Below are 18,409 nucleotides of genomic sequence, written 5' to 3' on the forward strand. Positions count from 1 at the left end.
AATGTGCCCACTCTGCAGACCAGACGGGAGCACGCACGGGATGAGGGCCCCTTCATCCCCGGGCCTCTCCCTGTTGAGATGCGGCTCAAGGAAATCTGGCTTTGGGCGCTGATCCTCTACGCCCCTCTCCCGAGCTCCGCCCTTCGCTGGGGTCACTCTGCGTCCCGCGGGAAGCGGTGTCGTGCGCAGCCCACGCGCCACCCCCGAGGAGACCACGAGGTCCCGTGCTCCCGCGGAGCCAGAGCTGCGGCGGCTGTCCCCGGGCAACAGGTTCTTGCACACGTTCAGACCCCACGGACCTGCCAGGAGCACCCGACGCTCCCCGCACCCTAACGGACCCTGGGGCGCGGGCACCGCGGCGTGAGGTCCCACGGCTCTTCGCTTCCTCTCGGCAACGAGTCCGGCCGCGGCGCCCTCATTGGCCGCGCGCCCCGCCGCCGCCCATTGGTCCGCGGTCCCTATTTTACATAGACCACTCTGGGCCAATCGGCGCATGGCGCCTACTTAACATGCACGCCAGCCGCCAGTCAGCGAGCGCGGGGGCCGGGCCACCACGTGCTGTTGCTAAGCTTGGGCTTCTAAATTGTTACTACCGTGGCGGGCCTATCGGAACCGAGCTTAGCATCTGTCAACATTCTCGGCCCGGCCTGAGGCGTTCGGCCAGCTCCCATTGGCCCCGGCTCGGCCCAGCGCCCGCCCCCGGGGCAGGAGCGCCGGCCCCCATTGGCTGCGCCGGCCGCCGCTCGCCCTTATGTGTCAATTTGAGGGCCCGAGGCGGAGGGTGGCGGCCGAGCGCGCAGGGAGTCGGCGGAGTCGGGGAAGTGGGGCCGCCGGGCGCGCGGGGCGGGCGGCGAGCGGAGCCGGCCGGAGAGGGCCGGGCAGCGGCCGCCGCCGTCCCGGAGAGCGCGGGCGTGCGCGGGCGGGCGGACGATGGAGCTGAATTCCCTGCTGATCCTGCTGGAGGCGGCCGAGTACCTGGAGCGCAGGGACCGAGGTAGCGCCCGCGCCCCTTTGTGCGCCGGGCCGCGGGCGGGCGGGCGGCGGCGGCGGGGCCGGGCCGGGGCGGGGCCGCTGACCGCGCCGTGTGTCCGCAGAGGCCGAGCATGGCTACGCCTCGGTGCTGCCCTTCGACGGCGACTTCGCCAGGAAGAAGACAAAGGCGGCCGGCCTGGTGCGCAAGGCCCCGAACAACAGGTACCGCCCCCCGCGCGGCCGCCCCCCAGCCCGGTCCCCGAGGCGCCCCTCGGAGCGCCCCCCTTCGCCGGCCCCGACCCGCGCTCCGCGGCCTCGCCGCTGGCCGCGCGCCCCGGCGGCCAGCCTGGAGGAGGAGGCGCGCCCGGGCCGCGGCCGCAGCCCCGCCCGGCCGGCCCCGCCCGCGCCGTCGCCATCTTCCCGCGGGCCGCGCCTCCTCAGCCTCTCGCGTAAACAGTGCCACGCGTACAGCGCCCGCGGCTCGGGGTCTCCTCCCGCAGCCGCTCCCGCTCCCAAGTTGTTCCGGACTTTTCCGGCCACGAGAAAAGTTGTCGGGGGCACGGGCCGCTACCCCGCGAGTCCGGGGAAACTGAGGCTCGGAGCACAGCAGCGTGGGATGGCCCGCCCTGGCCTCTGCTGGTCGCGGGAGGGTGGGCCGCATCTCTCCTGGTGATGGGCCGAGTACACCTACCCCCGGGGGGCCCCGATAATGAGGGCGCACAGAGGCCCTGCCCGGGGCCCCTACCCCACCGCGGAGTTCATTCTCCTGACCAGTCTGCTAACATTGGTGGAACCGCGACGACAAGTGCAGGGACCCCCTCTTTGGGACAAGAGGCCCTTTTGAAGGGGAGCCGGAAGAGGTGCAGGCCGCTGTGCAGCGGCCCTCCCCCACCTCCCTTCTTTTGGCCTTGTTCCCAGGCTGGAGAAGCAGAAAGCTAGGGTGCACATCCCTGCGGAGGGGGAAGGACCCCGAGCTAGGGCTCCGTGGGGTTCCACTCTCCCCGCTGCCATGAAGACCACCCCACACCTGACAATGCCTGGGGGCCTGCTTTGGCTCTGGACCATGTCACCAGGCGGGGAGCTGGGCTTGCAGGGGGCTTCAGGGCCCCTTGGCAGAAGGTGCGGCTCATTCCTGTGGCCTGCCCGTTCTTGGGAAACAGAAAGGCTGGCACAAGGACCCATCTCCTGTGATGTCCTGGCGTCCTGGGCCTGGCAAGGAGTTGGTTGAGTCTCCATCTCCCTGGCTGGATGGGCCTCCCAATGCCAGGCCCTGGCCCCCTGCTGAAGATAGTTTGGGAAGAGATATGTGAGGGGGGCACCCCAGCCTCAGGCCTCCTGGATAAGCCAGCCAGGCCCCGCTGTTGGCTCTCACTGCCCCTAAACACCCTGGGGCCCATGGAGAACTCCTGGGCATGACCTTGGACTCCCACGAGGTACCCAGAGTTAATCATCAGAATCCCAGCTAAGACTCTGGGGGCTTCGGGGTGCTGAGTAGGTCAGGATCTTCTCCTGTTTGCCCAACCCAGAACAGATGCGTTATTTTTATCTGCATGTGAAGGCTGAGGAAACAGGAACAGAGAAATTGAATTCCTTACCTGGAGCCACCATCTCATCCTTGGGACCCCCATCCCGAGGTGGGGTTCTGGCCTTCTCCATTCTGCCAGGCAGAGACCTTCAGGGCGCTGGGGGGAGCCAAGGTGGTCTCCTTGGCTGCAGTGCTCTTCTTTGCTGTTCCTCTGGGCCCAGACCGGGGGCAAGGACCAAGCAGGGCCTAGAGAATCTGGGGCCCTGGCTTGGCTGGTGGGGCAATGCCACCCTGAAAGGCGTCTTCGTCTCACCATGATGAGGGAAAAGGATGGGCACTGCTGGGACCAGGGTGAGGAGGAGGGCGGGAGGGCAATGTGTGTGTGTGGAGGTCCCACAAGTCCCAGGAAGGTCTGTGGGGGACAGTGTTTCAGCAAGAGGGAACTGGAGCCAGCCTGCTGGGGCGCAGGTTCTTGGAGAACATGGCCAGGAGAGTACCTGCTTGGGGCTGCTGGCGCAGGGTGTGAGCCAAGGGATGCCAGGAATGTACCTAGCAGAGCCCCAGCCTGGGGTCCCCCCTCTCCCCAGGCCCAAGGAGGGTGTTCCTGGGACCCGTGTTACAAACCTGCCATAGGTTATCACAGGTGTCTGGACCTGGGAGGGGCCCCAAGAGGGGCTCTGGGCCTCTAGCTAGCCAAGGAGTGACCCCCCCCTCCAGGATGGGGTCTAGCCCGGCCTGGAAGGGAGTGGCCAGATGCAGCTCTCTGTATCGAAGGACACTCACTGACCCTTACCTCCACACGTGAGCAGACCTCCAGACCTACATGGAGGGACTGTGGTTCAGACCTTGCAGAGCTGATGGCTTTGCTCCCTCCTGGTCCTGGCCAGTCCTGGCAGAGGTTGAAGCTCCCTGCCTGGCTCATGTGACCAGCGGGCCCTCCAGGCTCTCCTAACACTGCACAGGGAGGCCCCAGCGCTGACTGCCCTGCTGAGCAGAGGGGAGGCCTTGGGCCCTACTTGGCTTTGGTGGGGCCATGGATCATGGCAGGCTGCAGAGGTAGGAAGGATGGGCAGGCACTCCGGCTTGTGGGATGGGGATGGGTGACACACTGTCCACAGTTCTTGGAGCAGGAGAGTAAGGGCAGGCAGGCAGAGGTCAGTAGAAGCTCCCGAAAAGAGTGAGGAACACAGCACTCAATCTGGGTGTCCCCTGAGGTGGACATAGGATTGCCTGAGTGCCCTCTGTTCACATGCGAGGCAGCCAGGCAGGCCTAGGAGCCCTGGTTGTCCATGGAGTGAGTCCCCACCTGGACTGCAAGGATGATGGGAGCTGGGAGATTGGCCCTGCTGTATTACTGTCCTGCAAGGCATGTGCTGTGGCCCTGCCAGCCAGGGCACTCAGGACTCTGTACTCCTGTCTGGATGGGCCAGCTGGGCAGAGCTTGAGCAGCAGATAGGGTCCCTGTACCCAGACCATGGCCCCAGAAGGAAGTGAGGGCCAGCCTCATTCTCCCTCCTGCCCACTGGCCTGGGGAGCATCCACGTGGTGGAGGCATCCTTATGTGCTGATCCTTTTGGGGCTTGGTCTCCTCTGTCCCTGGGTGTCCCCAGTGCTACAATGAGCTATGACGATGCAGGTGGGAGAGACCAGCAGGGTGAGAATGGTGCTCCGGCTGGGTCCAGGCCAGACTACCCCGTGTCTGTGCTCACCTTCCCTTGACTCTCTGCGCTAACTCCTGTAGTTCCAAAGATACCACTGGCCTCTAGGAGAGGGGAACAGAGAAGGCTGGTGGCTCAGGGCCTGGGAAGTCTGGGGAGCACAGGGTGGGTTAGTCCTAGTACTCCTAGTACCTTCTGGAAGGGGTCTTGGGCCCTCCTGCTGGCCAAAGCCCCCACAAGCCTCCCGAAATAAGCCAGGTAGCCCTAGGCACCTCTGGATACAGCTGCAATTCTGTCTCCTCTCTTTGTCACTTAGTGCCAGTTCTCCCACCCCTGTCTTCACTAGGCAGCCACTCTCCTGCACTGGCCCTGCCCAGCCTGAGGCATCCTGGGGCCCAGACCCTTTCTGCCACTGTTGGCAGGTCCCCAGGCCCCCAAGTTATGCTGTCATTCCTGTCCTGTTGACCAGGCAGCAGAGTGAGCTCTGTCTTTCTGTCTCTCTAAACAGGTCTTCACACAATGAACTAGAAAAGCACAGGTAAGTGATCCCCTGTCCCCCACTCCTGGTCCCCACTATGAGTCGCCTGATGCATCCCACCCCCCCCTTCTGCTGTGGGGATGCTGTGGCCAGAGCCCCATGCCTCCTAATGTGTCCTGGGTGTGGCCTATGGTGCTGCCAGGCTGGGGTCCTATGCCAGGGGTCCGGAGATGGGGCCCCAGGCGCTGCCTTTGGAAGTTATGAGTGGGGGGCACGGTCTTGGAGCAGGACCCCCTGTGCTGGGTGATGGTCAGGCCATGCTCTCTGGAGGAGGAGAGCCATATCTAAACCCCTTTGGGAGCAGCATGTGAGCCCTTAGGATGCCGGTTTCCAGCCAGGAGGGTTTGGCTCTCTTAGTCTGGGGTCCCCTGCACCCTGGGGCCTGTCTTTCAAGGAACTCCTGCTGGTCTTGTGCGGGGCCACTGGGAAGGGTACCCAGTCTCTGGCCACATGGGCCTGAGGGGACGCTTTGGTTCAGGGTGGGATCCAGGGGAGCCCCCTTCATGCCCACCTACTGGCTGTGAGTCTGGATCTATGCTCGGTCCTCTAGGGAGTGGGAGGGCTTGGGGAGAGAAGCAGGGCAGGGCAGCACTGTTGCCAGAGCTAGGTCCCAGGGCCCCTCCCCTGGCTGACCCCAGCTTGGGTGCTGTAGGCCTGGCTGTACCCTCAGGGGCTCCTTCACCCTGGGGCTCCCCTGAAGTAGGGACAAGGCACAGACAGGCTCAGCCCTGCAGACAGGGACCCTCCTGGATTTCAGTGGGGCGGTGGGAGCTGGGGGTGGGTACGGAGGCCCTGAAGGCAAGAGCTGTGGTGCCAGGACCAAGGGACGGCACATGATAGCTTTTTCCTGAGCTTTGCTCCCATCTGTGAAATGGGCCAGCTCTTTCCCCCCTTCTTGGGTCAGCGTGGGAGGGGGGCTTCTGCATACAGCTGAACTCGCAGCCTGCTCTGGGAAGGCTTGGAGCTTGGCCAGTTCTATGTGTCCTCCGCCCGCCCCTGCTCTACGCCTACAGCAGCACCAGCTTCCGCTCCCCTGGGATTCAGCCCTCAGCTGGGCGGGCGCTGGGCAGGGACAGGACGCAGTGTTCTCTGGAGGAACCGTACTTCCTGGACTGGTCCTGTGTTTGAGGGGCTCCCGGGAGGCCATGGAGGTGGGGCAGGTGCAGGGGCCCTGAGAGCCAGGCAGGCCCCAGGCTTGCTCCTTGGCTGGAGGAGGTGGCCAGTCTCCGCTGAGACCGGGAAGCCTGGACAGACACATGGCGGGGGGTGTTTTGGAGAAGGCTTCCTAGGGTGGTGCCTGGGAAGACGGCCCCTCATGCAGACAGAGGGGACCAGGCCGAGGGAGGGTGGGTGCCACGGGCATGGCTGCCCTTGACCCTGGCCTTGGCCTCAGTCACCTTCTACCAAAGCTCGCCCTGACAGGCTGGGCCTTGGGGTCTTTTTGAGACACAGAAGCTGGATAGATGGGTGACTTGAGATCTCTGTCCACTTCCCCATCCCAGTGCAGGGTCCTGTTCCTAGCTAGCCAATAGGCAGCTGTGGATAGCCATGAGGAGCCCCTGGTGGGGACTGGGGTCATGGCTGTGCCTGTGGCTGCCCAGCGCTGATGGCAGGATGCTGCCGGCTGCTGGCCACAGGAAGGAAAGAAGCACTGGCTGGATCACCCAGCCAGCTCCGGGGAGAGGGGTGCACAGGCCCTGGACATTGCCTTGCCTGGAGGTGTGCCTCCATTGGGCCTGTGGGGTTTCCCCTTGCCTGTTTGAGCCAGCCTGGTCACCCTCAGGCCCATGCAGCCTGGCCCTGATCCTCCTCCCAGGCCTCGTAGGAAGCAGTTCCTGCGGGTCTGCTAAGGCTGACACTCCGCTGCTGACCCCAGGCAGCCACGGAGGTCAGGTGCTCCCAAGCAGGGTGAGGCTCCTGGCCCCAGCTCCAGGCTTCAGCCTTTGTGGGTGGAAGTATGGAGCTCCCACCACCTAGCGCAGGGGCTCACGATCTTTATAAATCCCCTGACAAGCAGAAGGTGCAGGTGAGCAGAAGGAGCAACCGGGCCTGTGCTTGCCTCCCTGCCCCCAACCCCAGCGCCTGTTGCACCCCTCAAGGGAGCCACAGTTCACTGCGTCTCTCTTTTCTTCAAGCAGCCAGGCCTGGCTCAGTGCGTGGCCGTGCAGACACTGGGGGACATGGCTCAGGAGCTCTGGGTCTTCCTCTCGGGAGCGGGGATGGGGGTGGGGGCTCGTGGTGAGAAGCTAGGAAGGACCTGTGTCCAGAGCTGGGCTGTGGCCGGCAGCCAGAGACTGAGCTGCTGTTAACACTAATGCAGTGATTCCCAGAGGCAGGTCCTGCCTCCTGAATCCTACAGGCTTCCTTCAGGAAGTGGTGAATTTTCAAAGCTCCCAGGAATGCCAGGACAGCCACAGGGCGCTGGCGGTGGGCCTGGGGCACTGTGGCAGCCTTGGAGGAGGGCTTGGCTGGAGCCAGAGTAGCCCTGGGAGGCGGAGCCTCAGCATCGCCCCCCCCCCCCCCGTGCTCCCCACAGGGGCAGACCACCCGGGCCAACAAGGGTGGGGACCTGCCCGGGCCCCAACAGCCCGTGCTTGGCAGAACTGGGTCCTGGCCCCACCGAGACTGCAGTCCTGGCCACGTGCCCTGGGGACTCGGGCAGCTGCATTGTCTAGTGCTCAGCATCACATGGGGATGATCCTGCAGACTGTCTTTGTCCCTTGAGGAGGCTCTGCTTTAGGATTTCTAAAACAGTCTGTCCATGTCTATGATGGATGCTCGGGGGACCCCGGTGCCCCTCTTCTCCCAGAGAGAGCCACCCTAGGTGGCTGGGAGGCCACCTGCACCCCCCCCCCCCCACTGATACTAACATGGATAAGAAGGGGACCTTGTTATCCACTGTTTCATAACTTGACCTTTCACCTGCCACCACGCGAGCGCTGTCCTGTGTCAGTGCCTTCGCCACCGCTGCCGTCCCTGTGCCGACACCGACACGTGGTTGTGCTGCCCGTGCTCTTAGCTGTGGCTTCTGCTTCGTGCCCCTCAGCCCTGCAGCACACCTTGTCACCCTGGGGTCTGGTGCGAGTGTTGACCAAGGTTTCAAGTTGCTGCCATGGCCATTGGGTGCGTAGTCCCTGTTTGCTCCCCTCCCCCAGTGACCCCACGACGTGTCTAGCCCCAGAGCCAGCAGGTCTTGGCAGGCAGGCCTGGATGACGGCCTCCCCTGCGGGGCTTGGGTTTCCTCATGGGCTATGCGGCCGACTGGGTTTCATGTTAGCTTAGTGCTCTGTGTTCTGCAGCTTGCCTGTGTGTGTCCTTCGCCCATTTCCACAGTAAGGTACTCCTCTTTTTATTTTCGATGTGTATGAGCTCAAAATGTCACAAATACTAACCGTTTGTCTTTTATGTGTATTACAGATATTTTTCTGCTGTTATTTGTCTTTTAGCTGTGTTTTTTCTTTCTTGTACAAATTCTCTTTCTGATTGTAAAAGTAATATGTGGTATTTTATTTTAGCATAGAAAGCCTGAAAATACAAAAACAAAAAACCATAAAGCTAAAGAAATAAACGTTGCCAACCGTGTCACCCGGAGACGCATGCCTCCTGTTCTTCATTGTGTCCTGTTGCGTCTCTCGTGTGCGTCTGCTGTTTGAGTTTCTTAAACAGTATTGGGTCCCTTGTCACGTAGGTGGTTCCGTACGCTGAGCACTTGTGATGCGAAAATGTGGAGTACACCAAAATGATGGTGGGACTCGGGGTACTTTCCATTTATTTTTCTTTGTCTTGATTTGCAGTTTTTGATTCTACACAAAGATCACATACTGCTTACCTAAGCAGTAGATTGTTAGAATTGCCATTTGCTGGAGTGCAAATGGGCAAGCCACCCCCCCAGCCATGAACAGGGCAGGACAGCAGGGCCCACGGTGGGAGGGTGGCTCCCCGGCTGGTGAGCCCTTCCTTGTGCACGGAGCAGGGTTGGCAGCCTGCCCCAGTGTTCCTAGCCCTGTTTTCAGTGGGGGCAGCGGGCAGGGTCCTGGAGCCCTTTGGAGGTACGGGAGCAGAGGTTCCCAGAGTCCGGGTGGCCCTGCTGGTGTGCCCCTCCCCAGCCCTGTCTTCCAGTGGAGGTGGGAGCTCATCTCTGAAAGTCCTTCAGCCTTGAGGCAGAGCACAATCTCCGTGCCATGTCCTGGAGGTTCTTGTGGACAACTTCTAGGTCCCAGAGTGCTGTGGGCTGGGGGGGCTGGGGGTTGGGGGGGGTTGCTCTGTCTGTGGGAGGGTGCCACAGGGGCCTGGGTGACAGGCATAGGGCCTTCCTTCTGCAGAGAAGGGCTGCTTTCGCGGCTCTGCCAACAGGCTCCTGCCCGCACCTGGCTGCCCCTTCTCCCAGGCCTCGGGTGCCCCCTCAGTTCGCTGTCCTCCCAGGCTCTGCTGCAGCAGGGGGCTGTGGATGGGCAGGGCTCTGGCAGGTTGGGGACGGGATGATAGCCGGGAGTTGGTGAGGGAAGGGGTGAGTGGACCAGCAGGCTGTCAAGGCCTCATACAGATGCCCCCCTGCCCTCCAGGAGCTTCTCAGAGCTGCAGTTGGGCCTCCTGCAGAGGCAGGGAGGGTCTGGCATGTGCACATGGCAGAGGCCCCCCGGCCGTCCTCGTGGGCAGAATGTGTTTCAGGGTGAGCTATGGCCACCCCCGGAGTCTCTGCCAGCCAGGAAAAGTGGTGATTCTGATGGGCGGGACCTGGGCCAGAGCCCCTCACCCAAGGCCCCTGTGTGAACAGTGTCACTGGGTCTTATGAGGGTGGTTGGGTGAAGATCTGCGTTTGTCTGCATGGTCACAGGGACAAAATTTGGAAGGAAGCAGCCTCCTCTCAGGGGCACCAAACTCAGGGTGGGAGGGGGCTGCTTCTTGGCCCTCCCTGACCCCAGTAGACTTGTGTTTCCGTGGTGACATGACCAGAGACCACCCTGAACTTGAGAAAGTGGAATGCCAGTCTTACCTGGAGTCCCCTGGGCCTCTGGAAGCAGCCCGAGGAAAGCACTAATCTCACCACCGCAGGTCGTCCCCTGGCCTCCTGGGTCTCCTGTGGTGGGTGGTGACCGCAGGGTGAGCCAGGGCTCTGAGGCTATGCCCCAAGGGCTGTGCTGGGCTGGCTGGCTACCTGGGCCCCAGCTCTGTCTCGGGGAATCCAGAAGGTGGGTAGCTGGCTCTTTGGGGGACGCTGTCAGCCAGGCTGGGAGGGGAGCCCTGGAGAGGGACCCTCAGCAGGTCCATCCAGGAGTCTGGCTGGCCACCTCTCATGCCCCCAGACCTCTCAGGCCTTATGTTTCCACCACTGTAGTCCCCCTGGCTCTGCCTCCCTGGCCTTGACGGTTTTGTGTGTTCTCTTTCAGACGAGCCAAACTAAGGCTCTATCTGGAGCAGCTCAAGCAACTGGTGCCCCTGGGCCCCGACAGCACCCGCCATACCACGCTGAGCCTCCTAAAGCGGGCCAAGATGCACATCAAGGTGAGTAGGGTGGCACCCCTACCACAACCTCAGCCGACCCCAGTCCGTCCTGTACACCCCAGGGAGGGACCAGGGGCCTGACAGGGAGCTACCTAGCAGGTATCCACTGGGAACCTCTGGGGTAGTGGGGGCTTGGGGATGCTGAGGGTGGAGGGGGGCACAGGTACCTGCTGGGTTTTATCGAGAAGTGTTGGAGGGGTGGAGGATGTATCCATGCCGGGCTGGGAGAGGTGAAGGTGGGTGCAAATGGCTCCTGGTACCCTGGGCTGTGGAAGAGAGGTGGGGGCAGGAAGGCCAGGAGTGGAAGCGGGCAGCCCAGGGGTGTTGGGAGGTTCTGGGTAGAGGGTGGGGTTGGTCTCCTTGGGCTGACAGAGGGGGTAGATGGAGTGAGCTGTTTTTGGGGGTGGGTGGGCCTCGAGACCACCTGCTGGTTTAGGAGTCGAAGGTCTCTCAAAGGACCCCTCAGAGCCTCCAAGCCAGCACAGGCAGGGGCGCCCTGGGGCAGGGTGGTGGGAGCTTGGAGAGAGGCATGGAGCAGCCAGCTTGTCAGAACAGAGTGCTGCCCTCAGGGACAGACGGCTGGGGGTGGGGGGGATAGCCACAGTATGGGGGGCAAAGGGGGCAAGACCACCGAGGGCAGGCTGTCCTCCAGGAGGCCATGCCAGCCCAGGGCCCCCACATGACTTGGCTTGGCCAAGTTGGGTCATGGCCATGGGTTTTCTGCAGATGCAGAGCCTGGGCCTGGGAAGTAGTGCCTTCCGTAACCCCTGGCAAGTTGGGGGGCAGCCCGCGGGGCTGGGGTGGTGTGAGAATCTGCTCTGCCCAGGTCTCTCGGCCCTAGTTCCTGGTCCTGGTCCGGGGGGTGGTTCCCCTACCCCCACTGCTCATAGCATCCCCACCCCCAGAAACTGGAGGAGCAGGACCGCCGGGCGCTGAGCATCAAGGAGCAGCTGCAGCGGGAACACCGCTTCCTGAAGCGGCGGCTGGAGCAGCTGTCCATGCAGAGTCTGGAACGCGTGCGCACAGACAGCACGGGCTCCGCCGTCTCCACGGACGACTCTGAGCAAGGTGGGCATCTTGGAGCGCCCCGGGCGGGGAGATGGGAACGGGGTGGGCTTGGCCGAGGAGGCAGCCCTGGGGAGGCTGGGGATGACAGCTGATGCAACGAGCACTCAGAGTGTGGACGGACGAGGAGGTTGAGGCATGGAGGGCAGCAGGTCTGAACTGCGAGCTCCCTGTTCCTCCCTAAGCCGTGGACCCAGAGCCCTCACACTCCCATCCGCGGAGCCTCTGCTGCCTCCACCGAGGTCAGCCCTGGCTTTGAAGGGAGCCCGGGCTGGCACCTCCATTGCTGATCCTGCCCCTTCTGTTCTCCCCAGAAGTGGACGTAGAGGGCATGGAGTTTGGCCCTGGAGAGCTGGACAGTGTTGGCAGCAGCAGTGATGCGGACGACCACTACAGCCTGCAGAGCAGTGGCTGCGGCGATGGTGGCTACAGGCCCCCATGCCGGCGGCCTGGCCGCCCTGGCCTTTTGTAGGCCCGGTGCCCTCGGCTCCTCGGCCCGCCTGCCGACCCGGCCAAGTGCGCCAGCCCTCCAGTCCTCGAAAGCCTCTCCACGGGCCCGCTGCCGTGCCATTCTGGAAGCTCCAGCTGCCACCTGGGCTGCCCGCCTCCGCCCACCTGCCGGTCAGGGCCCACCGCGCCGCCCATCCCTCCCAGCTGGGCAGGGACCCCTGCAGGGAGATGGGGCCCAGCTCCCACGTCCCGGAGCCCAGCGTAGCTGTCCACGGTCTGTTCTCAGATTCCTAATCATTCCAGAAGTATTAAATATCATTGCTGCAAATCTCGGCGGGCACCGTGTGAGGGGCTTAATGACCACTGCGGGGAGCTCAGACCCCAACCCTGGATCCCAGGAGAAAAGAGTGGACCGAGGAAGGAAGGAAGGAAGGCGTGGCTCTCCGTCCATCTGTCCATCTGTCTGTCAGTCCACGTAGGCTCCTGAGGCCTGGACAGAGGGACCCATGAAGGGCGGGACTCGGGTGAGCACCCTGGGGCAAGTGGGTGGAGAGGGGCCTTTGCACCCTATAGGTGTCAGGAGCTAGGGCTGGATTCCTGGGGGCAGGCCAGGCCACCCCGCCCCAAGCTGGGCAGCTTCTGCTCTGGTAGGTCCCTCAGATGTACACACGCACATGCCTAGGCACACACGCACACATGCCCACACGCGCACATGCAGACACACGGGGTCTGGACCCAGAGGGCACGCGTCTTGGGGAGGTTGGCCTTCAGGGCTCATCTGGGCACATGCTGGCTCTAGGCCTGTGTGTGGCTCTTCCCCCCAGCCTGGCTCCCCTGCCCGGTCTGCACAGGGTGGGGTCTCCCTTCCCAGGGGCTGGGGTGCACTGGGGCAGCTGCCTGAAGCTACAGAGTCCTCAGGAGGCTTTCTCATCTACCTTTAAAAAAAAATTTTTGCTGCACTGCCCAGCAGCCCTGAATGGGGCTCCCAGGAGAGAGGCTTTTTCCCCAAAACGAGAAATGTTTTTAAAAAGAGAAAAAAGCTCTAAGGACTCCCCGCCAAGTGACATCAGCGTGTGCTGCCTCAGTTTCCTGAATGAGATTTTTGTACTCTATTTTCCTAGCCATTGTTGTGTCCTTGTTTGCTGAGGGGTGGGAGCGACCCAGCGTCTCAGGGACTCGTCTTGTCTGTCACCGTTGTCCAAGTGTGCCTTGTGTCCCGTGTCTGGCCCCACCCCACCCACCACCACCAGCATCTCCCTTGTGGCCCAAGGGGTGCCCCTGGCCCACCCCGCAGGTGCCCTTCTAGCTTCCTCCCCAGGCGGCAGCCCCTCCTGGCAGCCACAGCCTTCTGTGGGTGAAAGACTGCTGGGCCAGTCAGGGGTCGTGGGGACGGCTCTCTGTCACCTGGCCCCCGTTGCTCGGGGCCTGCCGGGCAGCCTGGCCTCATGATCTCCCCTGTCCCCAGTTTGACCCTTCCCTGCTCCCCCTGCTTGGGCTGAGGGCTCCAGATTTCAGATATTGGCAGCTGATGGAGATAGCCCTTCCCCCTGGGTAGCTGGGCTTGGGCATTAGGCAGCTTCTCCTAGCCTTTTGTTCCCGAAGTCCTCGTCCATACAGCAGTATTTGGGTGGTGTGCTGTGGGGCTGGCCCGCAGCTGCGTCTGCTTCCCTCTCTGGTGCGTTGTACCCAATTTCTGGATTGTGGAGAAAGTTTGTGTTTGTTTTTGGTCACGCCGATGGACACCCCTGGGGCGGGTGGCCTCCTGAGGTAGAAAGGGGTCCTTGGAAGCAGCTCTGGCACAGAACCTACCCCGCAGGGGCTCGGGATGACGTGGAGAGCAGGCCCGTGGGAGGCAGAACACGAACTGGGGAGATTGTCCTGATATCTTGCTGGTGGTTGCAAGGAAAACGATTCTGTCAGCATCTCCTTCCAGCTTCCCTGGGGGTCCGGAGCCTAGACCAGCTTCTCCCATCTGCCAAGTGTGCCACACAGTGCTTCTTGTGAGCACCCAGCTGGCTCTGAGCAGGGTAGGAGGGCCCGAGTAGAAGATCCTGTTTCAGGAGACACAAGTCTAGGGCCCTGAGATAGTCTGCGCTCTCAGATCTTAAAGCACTAGCTCTCCCAATAGCTGGCAGCTCTGCTCCCATCCCAGCCAGCACAGTCCTCCCTGGGTGACCAGCTGGGGCCCTCAGCTGACCTTCCTGGCAGTTCAGCCCGTGGCTTTTCAGGCCATGGTTCCCATGTGGGCCAGGGAGTTGACCTCACTGGCTACCTAGGGGCACTGTGGTCTGGAGGCCCCTCCCCTAGCGAGGGTCCAGCACTAGGGGTTGCTCACACATGCTTTCGCCCTGCTCCCTCCAGCTCCCTGGTTTTTGCATAGGTTAGCTGGTGCTGGTGGCCAGAGACCCAGAGGGGGCCCAGCTGAGGCCACGTTGGATAACCGAGCATCGTGGAGTCTGTAGGAAGCAGATGGGACCCAAACAGGGCTGCGGGGGAGTCTGTGACCTCTATCCATATGCCCTCCAACACCTGTGTGGGCCATTGTGGCCCTCGGTGGCTAAGGTTTGGGTCCCCACCCTCACTGGGAGTTGGCCCTACACCAGGCCACCACTGCCCCAGTGCAGACCCAGCTGGCTGGGGAGACTTCAAGACAGCTGCTTCTCCTTGGAGCTCTGGGCCTGCCTCTGTAGTTGGGGTCTTGGAGGCCCAGCATCCCAGTCTGCTCTCCAGGGCTGATGGACCCATGTGCCCAGCTAGAGCCCTGAGGGCCCCCGCCCTCCTGCCTGCCCCAGACAATCCCCATCTGCTGAGTGAGGCAGGCTTCCCCCATTCTCCCAACCCTTGCCTCTCTCTGGGCCAGCTAACCTGGGGCTCCCTCCCCATGGCCATGTACACAGAACTCTGACCCCGGGCCCCATATAGGGCAGGTTCTGTGCCAGAGTCTGGGGCTGCCCAGGGGGCCTGGTGCTGGCCAGGTCCGTGCATCACGAGATCCTCGCCGGAGAGAATTGGGTCACCCACCTGCCTGTTTACCGGGAGGGACTGTGCTGTACCATTCTGTCTTTGTAATATAAATACAGATTTTTATACCTCATCCCTGTGGCTTCCAGTTCTTTCTATCACCATATTTGGCTCCCCTCCCCTCAGCCTCCATGGGGAGCCTGAGCCCACTGGTGATCTTGGCAGCCTTCACTGCCCTGTCCCCAGCTTCTGCTTTTCGGGAGGCCCAACAGACCGCCGTCCTTCCCCACTGCCAGCCAGCCACCACGGAGACATCACCTTCGCTGCTGCCTCCAGTCACTGGAGTCATTCAACTTCAGTTGAATGAAAGTGGAACCCCACCCCGCCTCCACCATCTGCCAACCAGGTGCCCTTGCCCCTGGCCTTCTGACTTTGCTCCTGGCCCTGGGGTGGGGGCACTGTCTTGTGAGGACAGCTGGCCCATGGGGTGGTCAGCCTTAGAGTAGACAGCAGGTGTTCTTAGCCACATGCGCTTTCCACACGGCTGCTGTTGGCTGGCAGGGGTACACCCTGAGTAACCTTCCTTGGACCTGTCCTTGGTGTCCCCAGAATATCCCAGGCATGGCCTCTGCCCACTGCTGTGCAGGGTGGGAATATGAAATGGTGTGGTCCCAGCACAAGGCAACTAGGGGACAAAATGCTCGGGTAGTGGGGAGATGGGTAGCCAGAACAAGACTTCCTCCCCCCACCCCTGTTGCGCGACTGCACACTGGAAATGGCTCAGTGATCTCCTCCAGGAGGTTCTGGGGTGTCTGGGAGAGGACCTGCACCGACCTCCACCCTCCCCCAGCAGGAAGCAGTACTCACCTCTTGAACTTGGATGAGTCCCCTGGGAGCACCTCTGGAAAATAAGGGAATTCCTACTGAGAACACAGCTGGGCTTGGGGTGCGAATATAAATGAGCGACTTTTAAATTCGAAATATTGCTAGAACTTTAAATCTGCCACCTTTTATGGAGCTCAGAAGAGCTCCAGCAGCTGTGCTAAGCACTCTGTGAAATCAGAGCCCGCTGTCCTCACGACAGAAAACTGCGGTTCAGAGCAGGTACCCACCTTCCCCAGGTCATTCCCTGAGTCTGGGGGTGCCTAGGAATGGACCCTAGTCCTCAGGGTAAGCCTTCTGGCCACCAGATTCCATCTCCATATTCTGCCTGGATTATAGGCAGCTCCCCTCAAGGGGGATGCCTGCCTCCATGTCAGCCTTCCTGCCCACGCTCTTGTTGGCAGGCAGAAGGACCTCAGGTGGTCTTGTTTTCCCCACCCCCAAAGCCTTCAGAATGAATCCCAGGGGACTGCTTTCTCCCCATCTGCTCCTGCACCTTTAATGCTTGCTTCCCACTCTGACCCTTGCTCCCTTCCATCCCCACGCACTCACCAGCCTCCCAGCTCCCAGTCCCCTCTCTGACCTGCTGCTATGTGTCTTCCCATCACACTTCTGCTAGGATTAGGGCCCCCAAAATTGGGTGGCAAGGCTCTTTTCATGCCATTTCCTTTCCTCTGTTCCCAGTCCCTAGTTACCCCAGGCCCCCAGTGCAGGCTAACTGCATGAAGATCTTTCCAGAATGTAAATGGGATTATGCCACTTGCCCGTTTAGCTCCCAGTGGCTCTCAGCTGCCTCCTTGTTGCCTTCTGCCTCCTCAGCCTGTCTGGAGGGTCTTCATGAGCCCCTGAGCCCATCAGGCCCCTCACTGCCCCCTTCCTCAGAACCCCTTTACCCCCAAACTCTTCCCATCCCTAGTAGAACTATCTTGGTGAGCCCCTCCCCCCAACCTGTTCCTGAGTTTTTACTTTTGTTACATGAATATCAATGTGATGGAAGACAGAATCACTTTCTTCACACCCTCTTCCTTGATGCCCTCTGCTTTCTTCTGACTAGGCAGGATTAATAGGGAGAGTGGAAGTGTCACTTTCTTGCTCAGCTAGATGCTGAGAGTCTCTGGCCCTCCTGGCTCCGGGTTCTGCCCTCAAGGCGGCTCTCAGCCCCTCCAGGAGCCAGCTTGCTCCTGCTCTCCCCCAAGCCCGGGAGCTGCTCTTGGAATCCATTTCTGGTCACCTTTTTGTCACTTTTGTTACTGAGAATGTCACTCCTCTGCCTGGAAAAGCCTCCGACTCCCTAGTTGTTTGAGAATGGAGCCCTGCCCATACCCAAACCTGCATCTAAAAATAAGTGATCTTTATCATCAGACTTCTATCTAGTATTAGACTATCTAAAAACATATTGTCCAGAACCTAGAATACTTTTTAGTATCAGCAGGAGAAAGAAGATTTCTACAGGAAGGAGATGAGAAAAAGCAATCTGCAAGTCCACCATGGCTCACAGCTGGGCGTGGAGGATGCTGAGGGCCTGGCCTGCCCCCTTCCACCAAGGCTCATCTGTGGGTTCCCTTCATCTTTCGACTCTGTAAGGACCCCACTAAAACCCCGAACGATTTTGATTAGAGCAAAGAAACCTTATCTTGGAAGTAAGTGTGACCGTTTTGCTTCTTCGATCCCAAGTGCAGCCGGAGTACAGGAATGCCCTGATGAGATTTCAAAGCCAGCTTCGGGGGCTTCATGATTAAGCCCACTGTATGTTGTTTGTACTCTGGGAGCTAATAACATCGCGATTTCTACTTTATGTTTTTATGACTTTATTTATTTATTTATTTATTGGCCCCACAAACATCTTTCAAAGTAATAATCATGGTCAGCAATTCAAAGTTATATGGAGAATTTGTGGGCCCAGGAAATGACCCAGGAGTTTTACTGAAATGTAGGATTATAGAACACCTTCCTATGCCTTATCCTCCTGTCCCTTACCCTCCTGTCCCACCGGGATCTTTCCAAAAAGCAGCCCCTTCTCCTCTAAGTTCCTCTTCACAGTCTATAAACATCCCCAAGTTCCTCTCATCTGAAAACAAAACAAACCCAAACCCTTCCCCCACCCCCTCCCCAGGGTAATTCTGCTCCTCTCTCTCCCCTAAACTTTGCTGCCTCAGCGAAATGTCCTAAGGCGCTGTCTGAACAGTCTCCACTTCCTGCCAGGCGGCTGGACTCCCCTGGGTGGGGGGAGGCAGGAGTCCCCATCTCTGCCCCCCAGGTCAGTGGCCAAGGGGAGTTCTCCTGGTCCATGGGCTCCAACCTTGCTTCTGAGTTCATCAGTCTCCTCCCCTGGTCCAGTCCCAGCTTGTTTCAGGCGGGATATCAATTTGAATGTTTCCCCCTGTAATCTTTGCCTTTCAGATCATTTTAGGCTTTATTGCCTTTCAGAAGAGAAAATTTAAAAAAAAAAAAAAGAAGGATTAATAAGTATCTTCCACTCAAGATGCATCCATGATTTCTTTTTTTTTTTTTTTTTTTTTTTTTTTAAGATTTTATTTATTTATTTGACAGGCAGAGATCACAAGTAGGCGGAGAGGCAGGCAGAGAGAGAGGAGGAAGCAGGCTCCCTGCTGAGCAGAGAGCCCGATGCGGGGCTCGATCCCAGGACCCCGGGATCATGACCTGAGCCGAAGGCAGAGGCTTTAACCCACTGAGCCACCCAGGTGCCCCAAGATGCATCCATGATTTCTGCCTTAGACCGTTTTTTTCCCTCCCCGTAAAAAGATTAAGAAAAATTATTCAGAAAGACTTCTGCCCTTCCATTTTCCCCCGAGACTACTTCGTCTTGGACAAGCGACCTTCAGGTCATTGGATGCT

General features: G+C 60.4%; 1 protein-coding gene across 2 annotated transcripts; it reads left to right on the plus strand.

Annotated features, from left to right (window-relative positions):
• The first annotated feature begins 800 nt into the window (after window positions 1-800).
• MXD4 (MAX dimerization protein 4) lies at window positions 801-14,804 on the plus strand. Of its 2 annotated transcripts, XM_082727140.1 has the most exons (6): window positions 805-994; window positions 1,095-1,194; window positions 4,664-4,693; window positions 10,081-10,195; window positions 11,101-11,263; window positions 11,575-14,804. In XM_082727140.1, exons 1-6 carry the CDS (start codon window positions 931-933, stop codon window positions 11,730-11,732), a joined length of 630 nt encoding a protein of 209 aa, XP_082583266.1. In that variant the 5' UTR covers window positions 805-930; the 3' UTR covers window positions 11,733-14,804. The 2 variants fall into 2 exon arrangements, with proteins under 2 accessions (XP_082583267.1, XP_082583266.1); XM_082727141.1 differs by lacking the exon at window positions 4,664-4,693 and having other exon boundaries at window positions 801-994.
• The last annotated feature ends 3,605 nt before the right edge of the window (window positions 14,805-18,409 follow it).

Source organism: Mustela nivalis, assembly GCF_964662115.1.
Source record: "Mustela nivalis genome assembly, chromosome: 4".
Classification (NCBI taxonomy): domain Eukaryota; kingdom Metazoa; phylum Chordata; class Mammalia; order Carnivora; family Mustelidae; genus Mustela; species Mustela nivalis.